The sequence below is a fragment of the Hippopotamus amphibius genome, chromosome 16 (assembly GCF_030028045.1).
Source record: "Hippopotamus amphibius kiboko isolate mHipAmp2 chromosome 16, mHipAmp2.hap2, whole genome shotgun sequence".
NCBI lineage: Eukaryota > Metazoa > Chordata > Mammalia > Artiodactyla > Hippopotamidae > Hippopotamus > Hippopotamus amphibius.
The window spans coordinates 44,778,458-44,801,236 of record NC_080201.1 but is presented as its reverse complement, the minus strand read 5'-3'; the positions used below and the strand labels follow the sequence as shown (position 1 = coordinate 44,801,236).

The 22,779-nt window shown below is 47.7% G+C and overlaps 1 protein-coding gene across 5 annotated transcripts in view; it reads left to right on the top strand.

Annotated features, from left to right (window-relative positions):
* The window catches only part of ANKRD27 (ankyrin repeat domain 27), a 60,734-nt gene that overhangs the window by 19,268 nt on the left and 18,687 nt on the right, over positions 1-22,779 (top strand). For 4 of the 5 annotated variants that reach the window (XM_057710692.1, XM_057710694.1, XM_057710690.1 and 1 more), the window contains 17 exons: positions 853-1,009; positions 1,714-1,868; positions 2,311-2,370; positions 2,847-2,900; positions 3,011-3,076; positions 3,164-3,240; positions 3,897-4,018; positions 5,455-5,533; positions 6,034-6,166; positions 10,031-10,123; positions 11,424-11,551; positions 12,053-12,135; positions 12,977-13,092; positions 14,050-14,142; positions 15,842-16,039; positions 17,720-17,779; positions 17,870-17,989. In XM_057710692.1, coding sequence (XP_057566675.1) covers positions 853-1,009; positions 1,714-1,868; positions 2,311-2,370; positions 2,847-2,900; positions 3,011-3,076; positions 3,164-3,240; positions 3,897-4,018; positions 5,455-5,533; positions 6,034-6,166; positions 10,031-10,123; positions 11,424-11,551; positions 12,053-12,135; positions 12,977-13,092; positions 14,050-14,142; positions 15,842-16,039; positions 17,720-17,779; positions 17,870-17,989 — 1,794 coding nt within the window. The remainder of the gene's footprint in view (positions 1-852; positions 1,010-1,713; positions 1,869-2,310; positions 2,371-2,846; positions 2,901-3,010; positions 3,077-3,163; positions 3,241-3,896; positions 4,019-5,454; positions 5,534-6,033; positions 6,167-10,030; positions 10,124-11,423; positions 11,552-12,052; positions 12,136-12,976; positions 13,093-14,049; positions 14,143-15,841; positions 16,040-17,719; positions 17,780-17,869; positions 17,990-22,779) is intronic. The other variant, XM_057710695.1, reaches the window with a different exon arrangement.

The window sequence follows — 22,779 nt, the reverse complement described above, 5'->3', positions numbered from 1 at the left end:
CAATGCATTGTGTCAGGAGGCACGTGCTGTCAGTCTGTCTCACTGTTGATGTTACCTTTGGGGTAGGCATTTTCTTACAGTTTTTTAAGCAGATGCATATGACAGGTTGTGGGGAGGGGAGGTTCCATGCCTGGTCAAGACTGGCTGTGGTCCCCAGCTTACCCACAGACAGGAGCGGGGGGCCACATTGATGCAGCCGGGGCTTGTAGGCACTGTGGGGGTTGAGGGGGGATGGGGCTGGAGGGGGGCCGGGTACCAGGACAGCAGCGTAGGGGAGGGGGACAGATAGTCTGTAGCCCTGTGTCTCCCGAGTATGCTGTATTTTCCTGCCAGAAATCTGCTCACCACAGCTGCCCGTCAGTTTACTTGTTCTCTTCCTGGTACCCAAATCTACCAAGAGAACAGAGGCACCAGGCTCATCGTGGCTGGTCTTCCCGGGCACCCCGGCCACAGCCAGAGTGATGAGCCGTGGAGAGGATTCAGCACGCATTCTCTGGCCCCTCTGGGTTGCAGCATCGGATAATTCTGATGTCTTGTTCGGAGAGGAGAACCTTCTTCCTTTTTCCTTTCCCGGAGCGTACAGGTTTTCTTCTACTGCAGGGAACAGCTTAGTGCTTTTCTGTTGCAACATGTGGAAAGGAGCAGGGTACTAGGTAGCCACAGTGACAGGGTGAACAAAGAGGGAAGAAGACACTTTAGTACCTTCAAGCAAGATGGAAGAGTGTAGGTGCACCCCGCAAACGCACACGGCAGCAGAGGCGGGAGGGCGGGGTGGAGTGCCGGAGGGGGCCAGGCTGAGAGGGGTCGGCGGTCACACCGGCCGCCGGTGCAGCGATGGCTCTCTTGTTCCAGGATGTCTTTATCCAAGGAAACAGGATTAAACTAGGAGCTGGTTTCGCCTGTCTTCTCTCAGTGCCCATTCTCTTTGAAGAAACGTTCTACAATGAAAAAGAAGAAAGTTTCAGCATACTGTGCATAGCCCATCCTTTGGAAAAGAGAGAGAGTTCAGGTATGCTGGGAGAAAACCCCTTTCTTCTGATTTGGAGAATTTGCCTGTTGAACTTCCTCCTGATGCAGCTGTTACAAAGATCCCATAGAATATTCAAGAGCCTGCTAGAAACCTGCATAACTGTTTACAATAATTCCTCCTAAAACTTAATCAAAAAGTCATCTCGAGCCAGGGTGATGTGGGGTAGGCTGCTGTGTGTGGTTGCACAGGTTGGATGGTACGCACATAGACCTCAGTGAGAACGTCGCCCCCTAGAGTTGTGCAAAGAGGCAGCCCTGCTCTTTAGGGCTACCTCTTATAGCATTATTACCCACCCAGCCCCGCTGCGGTGCCTCTTTGAGATCTCATTATTTTTAACAGATAATAATCCTTCGGTGCTCCAGGAAATTGAGATAACAATTAATGTGCCAAACATTGTCCGAGGCTCTTATTGTCAGGAATCAGGGCTTCTTCACCAGAGGCTCACAGGCCATGCCTCTGGTCCCAGATCAGGTTTTGTCCCAGGAAAGGGCTTCAAGAGGACCAGGCTCTCTGGACCCCCAACTGGGCTGCTCTTGGGCGGTATCTTGAAATAAAATCATCCCTCTCATCCCGTGGAAGATGGAGCCTCAGACCTGGAGGAGCAGGGCAAAGGATTGTGGGACTCACCCTGTTAGGACACAGTGAAGGCTTCAGCCAGCCTGACCCTCTGTCTCTTTTTTCAGAAGAGCCTTTGACATCCTCAGACCCTTTTTCCCTGAAAACCATTGAAGATGTGAGAGAGTTTTTGGGAAGACACGCGGAGAGGTTTGACAGGAACATCGCCTCTTTCCAGCGAACATTCAGAGAGTGTGAAAGGAAGAGCCTCCGTCATCACATAGTCAGTAGCCGTGTCTTGCTTTGCTAGGCGTGCCCTGTCTCAGGCCCGTTCAGAGCACCAGGATCCCCCTCAGTTCACTCTGTAACTTTGCTGCCTCCACTGGTTGGAAATTTTGTTTAAATGTTTCTTTTTACCGATAAAAGTACAAACCACTGTAGAAAACTTGAAAATCACAGAGAAGTATAACAATGAATATTGTTATCATCTGTGTTAACCCTCAGGTGAATTTTTTCCCTACTCTTAAGGCATATACACCTAAAAAAGTTGAAAAAAAAAATCACATGCTTGATTTGGAAGCTTGCATTAGAACCTAGAGCTTGTCACCCAGGAAATCCATTTTGTGAAATGCTCCCTTCAATCCAGGACACGTTACACATCCTGGGTTTTGTGTGTCCTGGCCTCGGAGTGTGAGGGTGACTGCTCTCTGCTCTGTGTTGCACAGGACTCCGTGAATGCTCTCTACACCAGATGCCTCCAGCAGCTGCTCAGGGACTCCCACCTGGTAAGCAGCGCGACGTTCAAGAGAGAGACTTGCCAGAAAGAGAAAGGCAAATACCACGTGATATCACGTACATGTCGAATCTAAAATATGGCACAAGTGAATCTATCTACGAAACAGAAACCGACTCACAGACATAGAGGACAGACTGCTGGTTGCCAAGGAGGGATGGAGTGGGAGTTTGGGGTTAGCAGATATAAACTATTATATATAGGATGGATAAACAACAAGGCCGTACTGTAGAGCACAGAGAACTACGTTCGGTATCGTATGATAAACCATAATAGAAAAGAATATATAAAAAAGAATGTATGTACATGTATAACTGTCACTTTGCTGTACAGCAGAAATTAACACAACGATGTGAATCAACTAAAGAAACCAAAAAAAAAAAAAAAACCCCAAACAAACAAAAGAGAGACTTTAGTCTGCCCACATGCCAGTCCACGCGCTGTAACTGTGCTCTTCTTGTCCTCCAGAAAGTGCTCGCCAAGCAGGAGGCCCAGATGAACCTGATGAAGCAGGCGGTAGAGGTAAGGGGCCAGGGCAGTGAGGGGAGAGGAGGTGGCAGTGCCGGGGGCTCCTTTGTTGCCCGCCCCACCCCCACACACACGCCTTGAACTGGGGCCCCTTGATTTCACAGATGTATGTCCAGCACGATATTTACGACCTGATCTTTAAATATGTGGGGACCATGGAGGCAAGTGAGGTAGGTTCTCCATCGTCATCATCCGGGACCAAAGCCCTGTTCTGAGCCTTTTAAGACATTTGAAGCTTCATTAAAATCTCTTGTTAGGATGCTGCCTTTAACAAAATCACGAGGAGCCTTCAAGATCTTCAGCAGAAGGATATTGGTGTGAAACCGGAGTTCAGGTAAGGGTTGTAGTGGCTGGGGCACCGTTCCACCGCTGCCTTGGAAGCAGCAGTGGCAGCACTGATTTGACGTGGTTCAGACCACGGAGCAGAGCGGTTATCTGTGACCAAAGATAAAGGGCTGAAGTTGGCAGATGACTTTCGGAGCTGGCACCCTCCTGACGTGTCTGCCAGCGTGCAGGTGGGTGGGAGCCAAAGGGGGTGGGGCCGTGCACAGCTGGTCTCTGGGCGGGCATGCAGCTCACCCAGGTGGGCCCTGCACGCAGACATCTCTCCTCACCTGCCAGTCTGAGGGACCCCTGCCTTAGGGGCACCTCCTTTTGAAGGAAGTTTCATCAGGATACAAAAATGTGTAAACTGTTTATGTCTGAACTCCCCCCCTCCCCCCAAAATGGCATATTTCACTCTGGGGCTAAGGATTGTTGATTTCCTCCCCCCTAATTTTCTGGTGTAGCTACATCACCAGGCAGCTTGAGACCTTGAAAGCTACTGGGTTTTGCCACTGACTCGAGTCAGATTACTACTGAGTTTCTACTTTTGTTTGTCATTACTTACGATTTGCTGTAAGAAATGTGAATCTGAGGTATGTGATGAGATCCAAGAAGAGGGCTCTCACAGCGTGGTCTTACGTGGTCACTTTCCGAATTGTTCTGCAGCTTCAACATACCTCGTGCAAAGAGGGAGCTGGCTCAGCTGAACAGGTGCACGTCCCCACAGCAGAAGCTGGCTTGTTTGCGGAAGGTGGTGCAGCTGATCACCCAGTCTCCCAGCCAGAGAGGTGTGTGCTCGGGGAAGGGGCGGCAGTGGGCGGCTGTGTGTGTCCAGATGCAAACATCTGTTGAGGAGCAGTGCCCTTGTAAAGGGTCATAGAGATGGGCTGATGTTCAGCAGAGCATTTCAGCGCCCCAGAGTCCGACCTGAGGAACGGGTGCCCTGTAATGGGGGAGGGGGGTTGGTGAGGCAGCTTTGGGGTAAGAAAATGCTGGCAGAGAAGCAGCGGCTTCAGAAATGGGCCAAGCTGGTGATAGGCACATGGGAGTTCCACTGTTTGTTAGGTTGTTCTCTCTAATTTTGTATATGTTTAACATTTTCCATTATAAAAAATAAAAACAAAGTAAGCTAATAAAAAAGTAATGAGGGACTTCCCTGGTGGTGCAGTGGTTAAGAATCCACTTGGCAGTGCAGGGGACACGGGTTTGATCCCTGGTCTGGGAAGATCCCACATGCCACGGAACAACTAAGCCTGTGCACCGCAACTACTGAGCCCACATGCCACAACTACTGAAGCCCGTGCACCTAAAGCCTGTGCTGTGCAACAGGAGAAGCCACCACAGTGAGAAGCCCATGCACTGCAGCAAAGAGTAGCCCTGCTAGCAGCAACTAGAAGAAGCCCGTGCGAAGCAACAAAGACCCAATGCAGCCAAAAATAAAATAAATAAGTAAATAAATAAAATTATTTATTTATTAAAAAAAAAGTAACGAGAAGGCAGATCTCAGGGATGATCTTCAAAGTGTTTTATCAATAAACAAAATGGGGATGTGGGGATGATCTTCAAAGTGTTTTATCAATAAACAAAATGAACAGGAGTGTGTAAGGTACACTTGCAGCAGCATTGCAGAAGGAGGGAGCGGCTCTATAGCCGTATATACGGTGGGGAGAGCATAGACTGTCTGTGGAAAGATACGTGGGAAGCAACAGCAGTGGCCTCTGGGAAAGAAGTGTGGGTGACAGGGATGGGAGAGACATGCTATTTGCTCTTTTGTACTGTTTGAAAATTTAAATGTGTGAATGCATTAAAATTTCAATGAAAAAATAGAGTTAAGCTGCATATCAGCATTAGACTCTGCGAGGTATAAAGCGGACATGATCCCAGGAGGAAAGAGGCTTTTGGCAGTGGCTCTGACACACCTTGGGGTTGTATCCACCATCACCGACTTCCCTGGGCTCTTTGTCTGTCCCGGGAGGTAGCAAGGGGTGGTCTGCTTGGAGGTTACTGTTTCTGCACACCTTCCCAGGACACTAAGCATTCGATTTCCCCTGGCGTCTGACATCTATTCAGGACACTAGAAAGGAAATTGTGCGATTGAATTTCTCCCCGATATGTTATCTTCCTGGATTGTGGTTTTGTGGGTTGGGTGGTGGTGGGGAGTTGATATGCTTGTTGGTCTGTTTGAGTCCCGGGATGGCTTTGAACATGTGTTTCCCTCTTGCAGTCAACTTGGAGACCATGTGTGCTGATGATCTGCTGTCAGTCCTGTTATATTTGCTTGTGAAAACAGAGATCCCTAATTGGTAATATTTTTTGTTAAAATGCTTTTTCAAAATGGCAACCCTGTGCTGGGGTGGTTTTCGTGTCACTCTAGGAAACTGAGTGCCCCTTATGAGCCAGGTACCGGTCCTGCCTTCGTTCTGCAAGGGGTGGCTGTCATGCCACTACAGATGGGGAAGCTGAGGCCCAGAGAACTTACGTTTTCTCATTCTGGGACTTGTGGCTAGTCAGTGGCTGAGTCCAAAGCGGACTCCAGTTCTGTCTGGCTCCAAAGCCTGTCCTTTTCCCACAGAAACCCAAGTTCACTTTATAATAATCAGCTTCCTAAAAACTAGCCCATTCTAGGAAAGTAACAAGCAGCTTTACTTATTTTCCTAATTGCGCACACTCTGCATAGAGATCCAAGGGGAAGCAGTCCTAGCTCCCCAGAGCTAACTGACTTCATGATGAAGCCAATAGCATCGTTTCTGCCAAAGTGTTAATCGGGTATGCAACAATAAAACTTTTTTCTTCCTTTTATTAGGATGGCAAATTTGAGTTATATCAAAAACTTCAGATTTAGCAGCTCAGCAAAAGATGAACTGGGATACTGCCTGACCTCGATTGAGGCTGCAATCGAATATATTCGGCAGGGAAGCCTGTCCGTTAAGCCGCCGGTAAGACCTCCCTCCTGCCCTGCCCTTTCTTTGTGGGTGTCGTGGCGTGTGTGGTGGGCTTCTGAGGGTGGTGCAGGGGAGGCGGAGTCAGAGATGCTCTCCCCGGAGAATGGAACCTCGGCTGTTTAAAAACCGCCCAGCGGAGTGAACACTAGCACCCAGGAGGCTGTGGAAGTTGGTGGATTGTATCCTTGGCTCTCCTGTTGTTGATCTGCTTTGTTAATCCTTGTCATCCTCAAAAGCACATGGAAGAAGGGGAAGCTAGAAGGGTGAATTGGGGTGTCCCGAGCGTGATGAGCAAGAGATGAGATTATTAACGTCTGTGGTTTCAGGACTCAGCGGCCCTGTTATTATTTTCTTGGTTGGTTGGTGAGCTTTGCCTAGCGGAGGTGATTATGTTCCCATGAGAACTGTGAGACTTGTAAACCAAGATTGCACTGCCGGCTCATTTCACTGCATACCAACCAGCAAAACGTGACAGCACTCACAGAAATCGCAAAGTTGAAATCATTCGAGTGAAGACATTCCTGTATTAAAAACCAAGAGCCCTGAGGGTTGATCTTAATTTTCCCTTGATGTTAGAAGTTCTCAAAGTAATGATAAGTTGAAAAAAAGAGAGGGAAAAAAAAAGAGTAATGATAAGTTGAAACATCTGAAAAAGAATATAGGCCTGTCCAGACAGGGGCACTCGGGTACGTTCATTCATTTATATATTTTCCAGTCTTCTTCCTTGCCGTGTATTCTTTATATAATTGAAATTATATAGTAGATAACCTCATATACTGTCCCCCCCCCCAAAAAAAAAGAATGGTTTTATTTTTTTCTGATTAGAAAACTGCTATTTGTTTATAAAGAATATATGAAATATAAAAAGTAGCAGTGAAGACAACAAAAGCCTCCCATAAATACACCAGTTGGGGATGACTTTTATTAACATTTTGGTGTATGTCTTTTTCTTGCGCTTATACAGTTATATTTTTAACCACAGTTTGAGCTTATGCTGCACTTGTTGGCACATAGCCCGACAGTATCATGGTGCTTGCTGAGGAATTAAGTTCTGCTCTTGTCTGAGGTCTAATTGATCCCCCACACATACACAGGTGAAATTAGAGGCTGTCCGTCTCATCTCAGATGTGGCTGGCTATGACTCTCGCAAAAAGTTGTTTCCAGTTTAGAGGAAGTCATCAGCATTCTAGAATGCACGTGTGTGTGCTTGGGCAGTTCTGCGTACACGTGTCTGCAGCATCAGAAACGCCACTCGCTTCCAGAGCCGGGCAGCAGGATTTCTTAGTTTGAATTGTCTTCTGTGAGGTTCTAGGAACACGTGTTGTCCCCATGGTGCCTGGGGAGGTTTTCCTTCATGGCCCTGCCCTTCTGGGTCTTTCCTCTGAAGGGTCTCCCCTCCTGGACCCACTGCCCTGCAGAGGACTCACCTGGTGCTCCACGATGGGGCCGGGGTGCCCCTTGTCACCTGGAGGGAGGTGCCCCGTCCCCTTGCTACCTCCATCCTGTACCGTGACTGTACTGCTTTCTTCCTTTCCACGGTGTGTAGGCAGGGAGGCCGAGGCTTGAAGGTCTTCGGCCAGAGAGTGAAGAGGTGGTTGGCCACACACTATCAGGCCGCTTGTCACACCTATGTTTCCCTGAGAAAATATTCCAAGTGGGATTGTGGGAGTGTTTGAGGGGTGGCCCCTCTTGTGCTGGTGTTGGTTTGAGTCCAGACCTGGGGCAAGTCTGTTTATCTCTGGGAGCCTCTGTCTATTTTTCTGTCTCCACTGGGGATCATGTTGTATATTTCACCCTCGCCAGGTGGCCGTGAGGCTCGAATAGGATATTTGGAGGTGCCTTTTCCAAGTGGGAAGTGATGCTGATGCCCTTCCTTGCTCCTGCAACACCCCTGCATCTGGGTGTCTCTGTGTCTCGTTCCTCTGGGGCATCCTGCGTGGATAGCCCCAGGGATGGCCATTAGCTTGGGTGGGCAAGAGGGGGACCCAGCCCAGGGCCTCTCTTGCCTGGTCCTGCCTTCTCGCGTGCAGGGTGGTCGGTCCCCCCCAGACTTGGGACAAGGTTGCATCATCCTCATGGCTGGCCATGGAGCCTGACCCTTGGGTCTTGAGTGCATCAGGCCTGAGAGATGCCCTTTGCCTTTATGGACAGAGCAGGTGTGGCGGCTTCCTTGTGTTTGGTGATGGCAGCATTGGGATTCCGTCTGTGGCATTGCCTCTGCCTCAGTGCAGTTCCATCTGGGAATGTGCAAGGCCACGGCTGCTTGCTGGTGGTGTTTCCTGGGGAAAGAGCCCAAGTGTGTCTCCACACGGCAGGTGAGGTTTCTGAAAGCATTAAGGACTCAGTGTTAGTAAATCGAATAATGTTTTACTGTCGACTCTTTATGTACTATAATGTAGTTTCACAGAAATCTTCTCCCTGGGACATAATCGTACTTGAGATGACTGTAAACATTCTTTAAGCACGTTCATTGATGAAAACTTGAGCTTTTTGAAAATAACCATTACTGGGATGACTCTAGATTTACCTTTTTGGACAGAAAAAAATGGAGGAGGACCTTGAAAGGATCTCTACCCTCCCCTACTCCAGTGTTGCGGGCTTCTGGACTTTCTCGCTTAACTGGGCTTCCAATAAATAGTATTTACCCTTTTCCCACGTTGGTCTTAGCTTATACGCTATGTCTTCTGGTCGCTGATTCTTCCCTGACCATTCGATCCTGAAAGACCTGCCTTTTTTCATCACTGCCCTTCAAACAGTCACCTGAGTGGAGGAAAGAGCCCCAAATTTACCTGAACAATGAGGTGTTTGGTGTTTCTCTGACCTTACGTTGCTCAGCTATTAATCCCTGAATAAAACAGGTTGATAGAGCTTTATACGGCACATACCAACTGGGAGCAAAGGTGGCTCGGAGACTAGGGGTTGGTGTTTGTTTGCCAAGACAACCCCATGAGGGCAGCTGGTGTGAGGGGCCCTGCTTGGCAGCGGGCCCCAGAAGTGCTGCCAGCTCTATCTTTAACTGGACCTCTGCGTCAGAACTTAGGGGGCCGCAAAGAGAAATGATCCCATCATTTTGTCAGGGTTTGGTGAGTTCTTCTGGCCGCAGCTGGCTGGAAACAATTCTCTCCACCTCCCACCAAGATTCTTTTCGAGGAAGTTAATTTGTCATCAGACAATTTAAGGTCACAGGTGCTCGAGCGAGCATTGAAGTGTCTCGCTAGAAATGATTTCATAAAGAAAGGATACTTTTAGATTTCTGTATATAGGTAAAAATTACCTGCACTGTGAAGACCTGAGTATTCATTGGGGTGGACCCAGTTGTTTATTGGACTTTGGGCGAGCGGCCATGTTGTCCGATATTTTAATAAGTTTGTTCAAAAAGCAGGACCCTTCTCTCTCTTGCTGGTTGACACTGGGAAGTGCAGACCAACCTGTCACATGGTTCCCCTGTCTGTGGGCCCAGATAAAACGCAGGGACAGGGCTCTGCAGGCATTAGGACAGACGTTTTGAGAGGAGGGGGAGGCCAGGACAATCCAGGTTTCCATGTAGAGGATGGTGGTATGTGCAGGCCACGTTCCACATTTAGAGATGCCACATTCCACACACAGCCAGTGCACTGCCCTCCTCCAAGATCCCTGCCGGGAAGCCGTCCTCAGAGCCCCACTTCCTGCACAGGTAGATGGGGAACCCCCGCCTAGCCTGATGAGGGTCTGCTGTGCGGCTCTGTGGGGGCGGGGAGAGGGGGCTGTGGTCCTGTTCTGTGGGAAATGGTGAGGATTGTTCCTGGGTCCTCTGTTTCCAAGGATCTGCACTGACAGCTCGCGACGTGTGATAAAACGGATTATTGACTTTTCTCGCAGGAGTCCGAGGGATTTGGTGACCGGCTGTTCCTTAAGCAGAGAATGAGCTTACTGTCTCAGATGACCTCAACTCCCACTGACTGCCTGTTTCAGGTGAGACACCCAGAGGTCCTGCGGCACAAATAGATGAGGAACTCTCCTGTTGCCACAGCTCTAGAGTCTCTGTAGAATCCATCAGGGTGGTCTGCGTAGTTCAGCACGGAAGTTCTTTTCGTGCTCCAGGGGGTGGTAGGGTTGCTGGGGTCTTAGGACTGGGATCAGTTGGGCTGCCCATCTCCCCAGTGTGAGCTGTGCTGTAGCCCCGCTGGACAGCACAGCGCGGGCACCAGGGCCCTGCGTGTGGAGCCCTCTGCACGGCTGTCCTCCTCTCCCTGTTCGGCAAAACGTGGCTTGTGCTTCACGGTCAGCTCAGTAGCACCTCACTGGCAGCCCCGCCAGACTTGATGCCGCTTCTTGGCTCCAGGAGCCCACATTACAGATGTTTGTGTGAGCGCACCGGGCTGGGAGCAAGGCACCTGGTGGTGGTTTGATTCCCAGGCACATGCAGGCGGCTCCCTCCTAGGACCTGATCTACCGCTGAGAGGTTGGCACAGTGTCCTACGAGGCAGTCGTCAGAGGGACCCCGGGCCAGGGTGGGTTCCATGGAGGGCCCAGAGCTATGCACCCCCCAGAACATCTCACTCCCTGCGGGGAGCACATCCAGGCATCACAGGGGTGAGCCCTGCAGGTTTGCTCGTTGATGGGGTCTCGTGCTAATTCAGTTGTTTTGCAGACCAAGGCTCTGTTAGATTATAAGACGATTTGTCCCTCTAATGCGGGATCCAAATCTACTCCGAGGATCAGGATGTGTTGCCCCCCTACTCCTGTTGCTCTGGAAGTTTTGTCATGTTGTTGTTTTTTAGTTTTGGAAAAACCCTAACATTTACAAAAATAAAAGAGTGGTATAATGAAGGAACCCCCGTGTAGCCATCTCCCAATCTTGTTCCATTTGTATCCCCTGCCCCACTTTCCCCATCCACCCACATTATTTTAAAACAAGTCCCAGAGAGCAAATCATTTCCCCATCCACCCAAATCACTTTGAAACAGTTCCCAGAGAGCAAACACATATCTACGTCCATACATAGATATGTGTTTCTGTAAGGATGCTCAGAAAATTCACACCTTAGAGAGCAAATAGTTCCTTCATATCCATAGTTTTTTTAAAAATATAGTCTTTTATTTATTTATTTATTTATTTATTTATTTATTTATCGGCTGCACCACGCAGTATGCGGGATCTTAAGTTCCCCAACCAGGGACTGAACCCACACCCCCTGCAGTGGAAGTGTGGAGTCTTAACCACTGGACCACCAGGGAAGTCCCTCAATAGTATTTTTGACGTCCCTTTGTAGCACATCGCATCAGGTAACCAGAAAGAAGTGGAAAGACTTCTGAGCCAGGAAGACCAAGATAAAGATGCCGTCCAAAAGATGTGTCATCCTCTGTGCTTCTGTGATGACTGTGAGAAACTCGTCTCTGGGTAAGAGGGTCCTGTGTGGGCTCAGTGCCAGGAAGGGGGAGATGTGGGGCCTGGGTGGAAGTTTCCCACTTGTTTGCTGTGAGATTTGGAACAAGGAACGTATCCTCGCTGCACTCTGCTTTCTCTGCTGTGCAGTGGAGACGGTAACCCCCGCCTCTTTGGAGGATCAGATGGATAAAGGTCATAAAAATACTTGGAACCCCTCTGGGCTGCTAACCAGGGGAGGTGGGCAGAAGGCCCGTCCCAGCCTCAGAAAGCAGGTTTTAGGATGGAAGGAATGCCAGATTCTCCTCTTAGCCTTTTTGGTGTTGCCTTATCCTTATTGGGCTCTTTTGCTGGGTGTCAAGGCCTAGAGGGCCGAGTGGCAGGAGGGGCCCTGCGGAAGCTGGAGCTGATGCTCTCCAGGACGCTGTAGAGGAGACCCAGCTGGGTCACACCTGGAGATCTGTCTTCTTGTCCCAGGCCCCCGGTGTATTTCTCTGTATCCTCTTTCTCTTTTAGGAGGCTGAATGATCCCTCCATTGTCACTCCTTTCTCCAGAGATGACAGGGGTCATACACCGCTCCATGTGGCTGCCCTCTGTGGTATGTGAGCTTGCCTCTCTGCTCTCCGGGCAAAGGGATGGGGCCGAGGGTGGCCCTGCAGGGAGAGGATGGCTGCTGGGGTCTCACTGTGTGCATGCCTGATACTGCTCCGGGGCTGGTGGTCCAGCCAGGGAAGGCTTGAGTCCAGACTGTGAAAAGGGCCTCAGAATTGGGATTCTTATATTCCTGCTTTAAAAAATATAACTTTACTATCATTTATTTATTCTTTTTTATAATATTCTTTTCCATTATAGTTTGTCATAGGATATTGAATATAGTTCTCTGTGCTATACTATCTTTTAAAATGCACATTCCAAAAAAAAAAAAAGTGCACGTTCAAGGTAGAAAACACAAACATCTGTAGTAACGCCCACCATCCTTCTACCTCCCAGAGATCAGCTTAATTCATGACTGTCTGAAATGTCAGCATGCTTGTGAGGGTGTGTGTTTTTATAGAATATATGATATTGTGGGGATCATACTCTTCCGTGTGGTGTTTTTCACGTGGCGATATGTAAGAACATTTCTCCATGTCAGTATTTTTTTTAATTCCCTCAATATTCCCTCCTGTGAACTGATGCACTGTGGACTCTCCTGTGGATGTCTAAGGCTCTTTTCTCCTACCTTCTGTGCTTAGGGGGTGGACTGGAATTGAGTCCCCTCCAAGGCCCCCCCAGGGTGTTTAGAATCTGCAGGGTCTGACTTGACATTAGCGCTGGTTCCCCGCAAGCAGAAAAAGACCTCCTGCCGCGTCTCGTGCCAGGGGATGAGAGGGTGAAATAATGCTGCGGCTTCACTTGCAGGGTTTGCAAAGCCTGCTCTCTTCCCGTCTGTTCTGTAGGGCAGGCGTCACTCATCGACTTTCTGGTTTCCAAGGGCGCGGTGGTGAACGCCACGGACTACCACGGCTCCACCCCGCTCCATCTCGCGTGTCAGAAGGGCTATCAGAGCGTGACGGTGAGCAGCTGGGCTCAGACAGGCTGGGCTCTGCACGTGGCTTCACAGGGCTGACCCCTCCTCCGCTCCACACGCACTCTGCCTGGCCGCAGGGAGGGCTGGGGTCTCAGTCACCTCCCCAAGGGTCCGCTGGGCAGAAACTGTTAGGTGTGGATTTGAAACGTCATGGTCATCTTCGGGAAGGAGGGTGGGGCTGTAGATTGTTTAATCTCTAAATTTTTTTTTTTTGCATCATACTTTTTAATAATGAGATAGGATTTTCCTTCACCCACCCCCAAGATACTAGAAATATTTTAAACAAGGCCCCAAGATGGACATGCCCGTACTAATGAGAAGATAGGTCAGAAATTAGAAAGGCAAAATTGTTTTGCCAGTCAGTGATGGTTCAGTTTCAGCTTAAGTTGTTTGGTACATAAAGTGCCTCAGTTACTGCTAGTGATTGATGGGGGCTGTTTTTCTTTCTCTTTTTCTTTTTTTAAGTTTTATTAGGATATAGTTGGTTTACAATGTTGTGTTAATTTCAGATGTATAGCAAAGTGAATCAGTTATACATATACATATATCCCTTTTTTTTTTTTTTTAGTAACCTCTAAGTTTTTTATCAGGAAGGATGAGAGTGATGATAATATTTTTTCTTTTCTTTTTTTTAATTTTAAAATTTTTTTATTTAATCAAAGTTAGTTAATTTACAGTGTGTTAGTTTCAGGTGTACAGCAAAGTGATTCAGATATATATATGTGTGTGTATATATAGTGTATTTCTCTCTGTAGTATATATTCCTTTTCAGATTATTTTCCATTGTAGGGCTGATATAATTTAAATTGTAGTGTAAGTAGCTCAGGTTGAAAACGGAGACCAGCAACGTCCCTGTGTGGCTAAGGGCCGTGCTCCTGGGGAAGCGCGTGCCTGCACCGCCGGCCTGGCTGGCGCTCATCGCTCTCTCCTCTCCTTTGGAAGCTGCTGCTGCTGCACTACAAAGCCAGTGCCGAAGTGCAGGACAACAACGGCAACACCCCCCTGCACCTGGCCTGCACCTACGGCCACGAAGACGTAAGTGGTCCTGGCTGTCCCGAGGGCGGCCGCTTCACCCTTTCTCACTCGTGGAGAAAAGTGAATTTCTAATTGGTTGAATGTCGTATTTTGTATTGACAATTAGTAGAACATTTGGTGTGTAATTTTTTTAATTAAAAACTTAAAAAACGTATTACAGATGCTGTATTGGAATAACAGAAATCTAAAACATAATTGTCCATTGTCTTTTCCTGAAATGAAATCATGTGCGTTCATCCCTGCTGCCGTCTCTTCTTACCTTTTTGTTCATACTCAGGTTTTACATTTTATGTTTTTATAGTAACATCATTAACTGTGTGTGTGTGATTTTTTTTCCCTAACCACTCTCTCTCTGGCTTCTCCTCGTGGTAATACCGAGGTAGATTTATATAGCTGTGGGCTTGAGCTGGGTTAGCTGGTTGATGAGCAGAAATGCAGCTTATTTTCCTAACTTAATACATCATGGACATCCTGTAGGTCAGTCAATGTAGATGTAGCCCATTCTGTAATCAGTACACAATAATCTATAACATGTGTCGTGTCAGGGTCCGGAAGACCACCCCCCAGTTCAGTGATGTGCTAGGAGGGCTCCCAGGGTGAGCATACAGTTGTATTCACAGCTCTGACTTATTGCAGTAGAAGGACACAGAGCAACATCAGCCAAGGGAAAGGTGCCAGGATGAAGCCCAGAGGAACGTGCATGCAGGCTTCCAAGAGCCTCTGCCTGTGGAGCCACTCAGGACACACTTACTCCTCCAGCAGCAAGTCATAACAACACGTGTGCAGTGTCTGCCACCAGGGAAGCTCATTAGGGACTCAGTGCCCAAGATTTTGGTTGGAGGCTGGTCCTGTGAACACCCGCTGCCCGGCACATTTCAGAATTCCAGTCTTGGGCTTCCCTGGTGGTGCAGTGGTTAAGAATCTGCCCCCCAGTGCAGGGCACACAGGTTCAAGCCCTGGTCCGGGCAGATTCCCACATGCTGTGGAGCAACTAAACCTGTGCAGCACAACTACTGAGCCTGCACTCTGGAGCCTGTGAGCCACAACTACTGAGCCCGCATGCCACAACTGCTGAAGCCTGCGTGCCTAGAGCCGTTCTTTGCAAGAAGAGAAGCCACCGCAATGAGAAGCCTGTGCACCTCAACAAAGAGTAGCCGCCGCTTGCCACAACTAGAGAAAGCCTGTGTGCAGCAACAAAGCCCCAATGCAGCCCCGAAATACATACATACATACAAACATACAAACACACAAAATCCCATACTCCCAGAAGGACAGCAGGTGTTCAGCATAACCCGCGTTGTTGTACAAACATTTAGGCCCAGTGAGTCCCTCTCATCAGTCAGGGGACGGTGGGAACAGTCCCCAAATCCAAGCTCCCAAGGAACATTGCAAGTCAAGGGCCAGCCCTGCAAGCAGGGCTTTCCAGGGATGGCGGTCTCAGGCATGCTCTGGTGACTCCTTTCTGCACACGATAGGTGACCATTCATTCAGCCACTTCTTCCTGATTGGCAGTTGGGTTCTTTTGAAAAAAATGATGTGTCCTGATCAGGTAGCCTGGAACCCCAAAAGGTGTTACTGTCTGTTACTGCACATTTGCTTGGCGGGTTGAGCTGGGACGTGGGCCGAGGCTGCAGGGTGCGCAGACCTGCCCGAGACCGGACGTGTGAGTTCACGGTGGCATTTCCCATTCTGTTTGTAGTGTGTGAAGGCTCTGGTCTACTACGACGTGCAGGCCTGCAGACTAGATATCGGTAACGAGAAAGGAGACACGCCCCTGCACATCGCTGCCCGCTGGGGTTACCAAGGTATTATAGAGACCTTGCTGCAGAACGGAGCGTCCACCGAGATCCAGAACAGGCTGAAGGAAACGCCCCTCAAGTGTGCGTTAAACTCAAAGGTAGCTTTTTCATCTCAGAGCAGCACTATGATGTTAAAAAAAACCAGTATCCTCAGATTATGAATTGGCCGTGCTGTTCAAACTGCTTGAGTCTGCGAGGCTAGAACCTGCTGCCCCGTCTTCTGCATTCGGGACCTGGTCATTCATGGGTTTTACTCACTCATGTTATTTTCCACCTTGGTAGGATTTTTTCTCAGTGTTGTGCACAGAGCTGCTCCCAGCAGAGTTTGTCCCCACCTCTGAGTGCTGTTGGTTTCTGGGCAGGTGAAGTGAGAGGAAATGTGACGGTGGCTCTGGCTGGGAAGAGAGGGGATGGGGCATGAAAGCAGCAAGTGTCAGCTCTGGATTCCTGTTCCTTCACCCTCAGCGCCTAAAATCTTATTCTGATTTGGCCAACTTTGAATATCATTGGGTATAGTTTTCTGCATAAATGATTCGTGGGTGAGCTACTAGCCTTTCCTGCTAGTAATTTCTGGAAACACCTAGTTTGGGGCCACATGTCGTGCAGTGCTCACTCATGGGCAGGTGGGGAGTGAGGGGGGCCTCCAGAGGCCAGGCCTTTGTGCTCACCTCCCGGCAGCAGCTCTGTTGAAGGGGTACCCTCAGAGAAACGTGTTCGGCCAACTAGCCACAGAAAGCATAGGGCCATGTGCGGTGGACATCCGAGGTCCTGATGTCCAGAGCATCTCAGCTAGTAGCTCACATAGGTGATTCCGTTTTACTACAGGTCTCCAGGTGTCTCCCTTTGCACAGGCGCTACTTTCTGCTTCTTGATGTTTTACAATTTCCAACCCTTTTCTAGGGAGTTCTTTTAGTTTGTTCAGATATTCTTCTAGGAGTAGCACAGTTTTTGTTTTTAAACCACTTTATTGAGGTATGATTGAGATTCAGAAAGCTGTACATATTTAATGTGTACAACTTGATGAGCTTGGGGATAAGTCCACACCCATGAGACCAGCACCACAATCTATGCCATAAACACATCTGTCACCTCCAGAAGTTTCCTCCCACCCCCTTTATTTGTTTGTTTATTTATTTATTTATTTATTTATTTATTTATTTATTTATTTATTATTTTGTATGTGTGATAAGAGCACAACATAAGAAGTGTGATTTTTGAAGGTTTAAATCCCTGCTCCTGGCCCCGGGGGGCCTCAGCTGCCCATGCCCTCATGGAGTCTCAGCTTTGTAGCAGCCGGAGCCAGGGGACTGGGTGAGGCCACCCTTGGCCTGAGATGCCCGTGAGGGGCCGAGGGTGCCTCTGCACTGGAGCTTCTCCGAAAGGCCCTTCCAGGCGGAGCTCTGCAGACGGGAATTGCAGACAGCCTCCCTGGCTCACTCCAAGCTGCTCCCGTTTGCGGCCCGCGGCTGTGAGTGGGAAGGTCGCACTTGAGGCCTGTGGACGACCAGCCCAGGCTGGACGAGGCAGCCTTTGAGGCCCCTCTGCGTCTGGGCTTCCCTTGTCCCCGAGCCCATTTGTGGGGAGCACCAGCTCCTCCTGTCAGACGTAGTGCGATCCTGAGTAGGTTCCCGCCCGCTCTGGGCCTGGGTGTCCCTGTCTCTCCGAGAGCTGGCTGGGCTGCGTGGCCTTCTGAGAAGATGGGGGACCGTGGGGCCATACGGGTGATGAGACGTTGGTGACCCGTCTCAGGACTTTTCACGTCCCCTTCATCCTCCTAGATTCTTTCCATAATGGAAGCCCACCATCTGTCCTTCGAGAGGAGGCAGAAGTCTTCAGAGGTAAGAGAACAGGGCTGTGCGTGTCGGCCCGACTTGAGAGCAGCCCCTGTCTGGCCCTCACCCCCGCCTCACCGGGCTCTCTGGCTGCAGGTGTCTGCACAGCCCCCTCAGAGCTCCATGGATTCCATCAGCCAGGGCTCCTCCACCTCCAGCTTCTCCTCCGTGTCCCTGAGCTCCAGGCAAGAGGAGCCCAAGAAGGACTACAGGGAGGTGAGGCCCCCGGATGGGAGGGCGGGGAGGGGCAGGGGGGTGGCCTGTGCTCTGGGGGCCAGCTGTAGAGCCCCGGCCTGGTGAGGGCTGCCCCCTTGGCCTGCTTGCCGTCGCCGGGACAGTGCATCTGCTGTGGTGAAGGTCAGTGTCCTCGAGGAGAGCCTGGCCAGCCTCACCCTGCTTGCCGTTCATGGGCGGGCGTGTGTGTGTGTGTGTGTGATGGGAGGGGGGAATGCTCTAAAAGTGCAGCTGGTGTCACCTGTAGGTCCACTGCTTTAAGGTCATTTTATGAAGTAAATTCTCTGCCCTTACCTCCCGCTCCGTCAGCACCCCTGTTAACCTGATGTGTGTCGTTCCTGACTTCCTGCAGAGTTTATATAGACATTTACATGTACTCGCACATTGCGTTTTATAAAAGCTGACTTACAGCCTGGTTTTTTTTTCTGTCTAACCTACCTTAGAGCTTGTCCAGCGTCAGCCCACAGAGCAGACCATGGCGTGGGTGTGCCCTGATTCCTTTGCCCGTCCCTGTGAGTGGGGAGCCCTCACTGACTCCTCCCCAGGCCCCCCCTCCCCTGCCACCCCCAGACTGTGCCCTGCTCTTGGAGGGCCCAGGAAGTGTAGCTCAACGCAGAACCATAGCAAGGAAGGCGGAGAGACATGCTCCAGGGTCTCACAGAGGCCTGGAGTTGTTCATGGGGGAGGGGGGTGTCTGCCCTCATGGTACCTGAGAGCTGAATAGATACAGTTCTGAAGGGTGACTGCCCTCTCAGGAAGCACTTGGGCTCCCAGGTGAATGGCAGGTCATCTTATAGACCTTACGTGGAAGGTGCACGCTGGCCCCTCCTGGATGCCCTATCTGAACAACTTTGGGGATGTGTTTGAAAGATACTGAATGAGATCAAGAGACACATGAAAGCTACTAGGTTTTCAGAAGGTTGTTTTTATTCCTTCTTATTGTATTATTATAATTTTCCTTACATTGTTTTTTTTTGAGCTTTTTATTGGAATATAATTGCTTCACACTCTTGTACCAGCTTATGAGGTACACCAAAGTGAATCAGCTGTATTTATATATATATTCCCATATCCCTTCCCTCCTGCGACTCTTCCCTACCCTCCCCGTCCCGGCCCTCCGAAGCATCACCCGTACTCGAGTTGATCTCCCTTTGTTATACAGCAACTTCCCACTGGCTATCTGGTTTTTTTTTCTTTTTTTTTTTTTTTTTGTTTTTTTTTTCTTTTTTTTGGGGGGTACACCAGGTTCAATCAACTGTTTTTATACACATATCCCCATATTCCCTCCCTTCCTTGACGCCCCCCCCGAGTCCCCCCCACCCTCCCTGCCCCAGTCCTCTAAGGCATCTTCCATCCTCGAGTTGGACTCCCTTTGTTATACAACAACTTCCCACTGACTATTTTACAGTTGGTAGTATATATATGTCTGTGTTACTCTCTCGCTTCCTCTCAGTTTCCCCTTCACCCCCCGCCCCCTCCCATACCTCGAGTTCTCCAGTCCATTCTCTGTATCTGCTTCCTTGTTCTTGTCACTGAGTTCATCAGTACCATTTTTAGATTCCGTATATGTGAGTTAGCATACAATATTTGTCCTTCTTTTTCTGACTTACTTCACTATGTATGACAGATTGTAGTTCTATCCATCTCATTACATATAGCTCCATCTCATCCCTTTTTATAGCTGAGTAATATTCCATTGTATATATATGCCACATCTTCTGTATCCATTCATTTGTTGATGGGCATTTAGGTTGCTTCCATGTCCTGGCTCTTGTAAATAGTGCTGCAATACACATTATGGTACAAGTTTCTTTTGGGATTATGGTTTTCTTTGGGTATATGCCCAGGAGTGGGATGACTGGATCATATGGTAGTTCTATTTGTAGTTTTTTAAGGAACCTCCAAACTGTTTTCCATAGTGGCTGTACCAACTTACAGTCCCACCAACAGTGCAGGAGAGTTCCCTTTTCTCCACACCCTCCCCAACATTTGTGGTTTCCAGACTTTGTGATGATGGCCATTCTGACTGGTGTGAGGTGATACCTCATTGTGGCTTTGACTTGCATTTCTCTGATGATTAGTGATGTTGAGCATCTTTTCATGTGTTTGTTGGCCATCTGTATGTCTTCTTTGGAGAAATGTCTATTTAGGTCTTCTGCCCATTTGTGGATTGGGTTATTTGCTTTTTTGGTATGAAGCTTCATGAGCTGCTTGTATATTTTGGAGGTTAATCCTTTGTCCGTTGTTTCATAGGCAATTATTTTCTCCCATTCTGAGGGTTGCCTTTTAGTCTTGTTTATGGTTTCTTTCACTGTGCAAAAGCTTTTAAGTTTCATGAGGTCCCATTTGTTTATTCTTGATTTTATTTCCATGATTCTAGGACATGGGTCAAAAAGCATCTTGCTTTGATGGATGTCATAGAGTGTTCTGCCTATGTTTTCCTCTAGGAGTTTGATAGTGTCTGGCCTTACATGTAGGTCTTTAATCCATTTGGAGTTTATCTTTGTGTATGGTGTTAGGAAGTGTTCCAATTTCATTCTTTTACATGTTGCTGTCCAATTTTCCCAGCACCACTTCTTGAAGAGGCTGTCTTTTTTCCATTGTATACTCGTGCCTCCTTTGTCAAAGATAAGGTGCCCATATGTGTTTGGGCTTACTTCTGAGTTCTCTATTCTATTCCATTGATCTTCCTTTCTATTTTTGTGCCAGTACCATACTGTCATGATCACTATGGCCTTGTAGTATAGTTTGAAGTCAGGAAGCCTGATTCCACCAACTCCATTTTTCCTTCTCAAGATTGCTTTGGCTGTTCGGGGTCTTTTGCGTTTCCATACAAATCGTAAGATTTCTTGCTCTAGTTCTGTGAAAAATGCCATTGGTAATTTGATCGGGATTGCATTGAATCTGTAAATTGCTTTGGGTAGTACAGACATTTTCACGATGTTGATTCTTCCAATCCAGGAACATGGGATGTCCCTCCATCTGTTTGTGTCGTCTTTGATTTCTTTCATCAATGTCTTAAAGTTTTCTGCATACAGATCTTTTGCCTCCTTAGGCAGGTTTATTCCTAGGTATTTTATTCTTCTTGTTGCAATGGTGAATGGGAGAGTTTCCTTAGTTTCTCTTTCTGCTCTTCCGTTGTTAGTGTATAGGAATGCAAGAGATTTCTGTGCATTAATTTTGTATCCTGCTACTTTACTAAATTCATCGATTAGTGCTAGCAGTTTTCTGGTAGAGTCTTTTGGGTTTTCAATGTATATCATGTCATCTGCAAAGAGTGACAATTTTACTTCTTTTCCAACTTGGATTCCTTTTATTTCATTTTCTTCTCTGATTGCTGTGGCTAAAACTTCCAAAACTATGTTGAATAATAATGGTGAGAGTGGACACCCTTGTCTTGTTCCTGTTCTTAGAGGGAATTCTTCCCACCATTTAGAACGATGTTGGCTTTTGGTTTCTCATATATGACTTTTATTATGTTGAGGTAATTCCCTTCTATGCTCATTTTCTGGAGGGTTTTTGTCATAAATGGATGTTGAATTTTGTCAGGAGCTTTTTCTGCATCTATTAAGATTATCATATGGTTTTTATCCTTCAATTTGTTGATATGATGTATCACATTGATTGATTTGCATATTTTGAAGAATCCTTGCATCCCAGGGATAAACCCCACTTGATCATGGTGTATGATTTTTTTAATGTGCTGTTGGAGTCTGTTAGCTAGTATTTTGTTGCGGATTTTTGCATCTATATTCATCAGTGATATTGGTCTGTAGTTTTCTTTTTTTGTGACATCTTTGCCTGGTTTTGGTATCAGGGTGATGGTGGCCTCATAGAATGAGTTTGGGAGTGTTCCTATTTCTGATATATTTTGGAAGAGTTTGAGAAGGATAGGTGTTAGCTCTTCTCGAAATGTTTGATAGAATTCGCCTGTGAATCCATCTGGTCCTGGGCTTTTGTGTGTTGGGAGATTTTTAATCACAGTCTCAATTTCCGTCCTTGTGATTGGTCTGTTCATAGTTTCTATTTCTTCCTGGTTCAGTCTTGGAAGATTGTATTTTTCTAAGACTGTATCCATTTCTTCCAGATTATCCAATTTATTGGCATATAGTTGCTTGTAGTAGTCTCTCATGATCTTTTGTATTTCTGCTGTGTTGTTGTTCCTTCTCCTTTTTCAATTCTAATTCTGTTGATTTGCGTCTTCTCCCTTTTTTTCCTGATGAGTCTGGCTAATGGTTTATCAATTTTGTTTATCTTCTCAAAGAACCAGCTTTTAGTTTCATTGATCTTTGCTATTGTTTCCTTCCTTTCTTTTTCATTTGTTTCTGATCTGATCTTTATGATTTCTTTCCTGTTGTTCACTCTGGGGTTTCTTTGTTCTTCTTTCTCTGATTGTTTTAAGTGTAAGGTTAGGTTGTTTATTCGATAATTTTCTTGTTTCTTCAGGTAGGACTGTATTGCTATAAACTTCCCTCTTAGAACTGCTTTTGCTGCATCCCATAGGTTTTGGGTTGTTGTGTTTTCATTGTCATTTGTTTCTAGATATGTTTTGATTTCCTCTTTGCTTTCTTTAGTGATTTCTTGGTTGTTTAATAGCATATTGTTTAGCCTCCATGTTTTTGTATTTTTTTTAGTTTTTTTCCTGTAATTGATATCTAGTCTCATGGCGTTGTGCTCAGAGAAGATGCTTGATATGATTTCAGTTTTCTTGAATTTACCGAGGTTTGATTTGTGACCCAAGATGTGATCTATCCTGGAAAATGTTCTGTGTG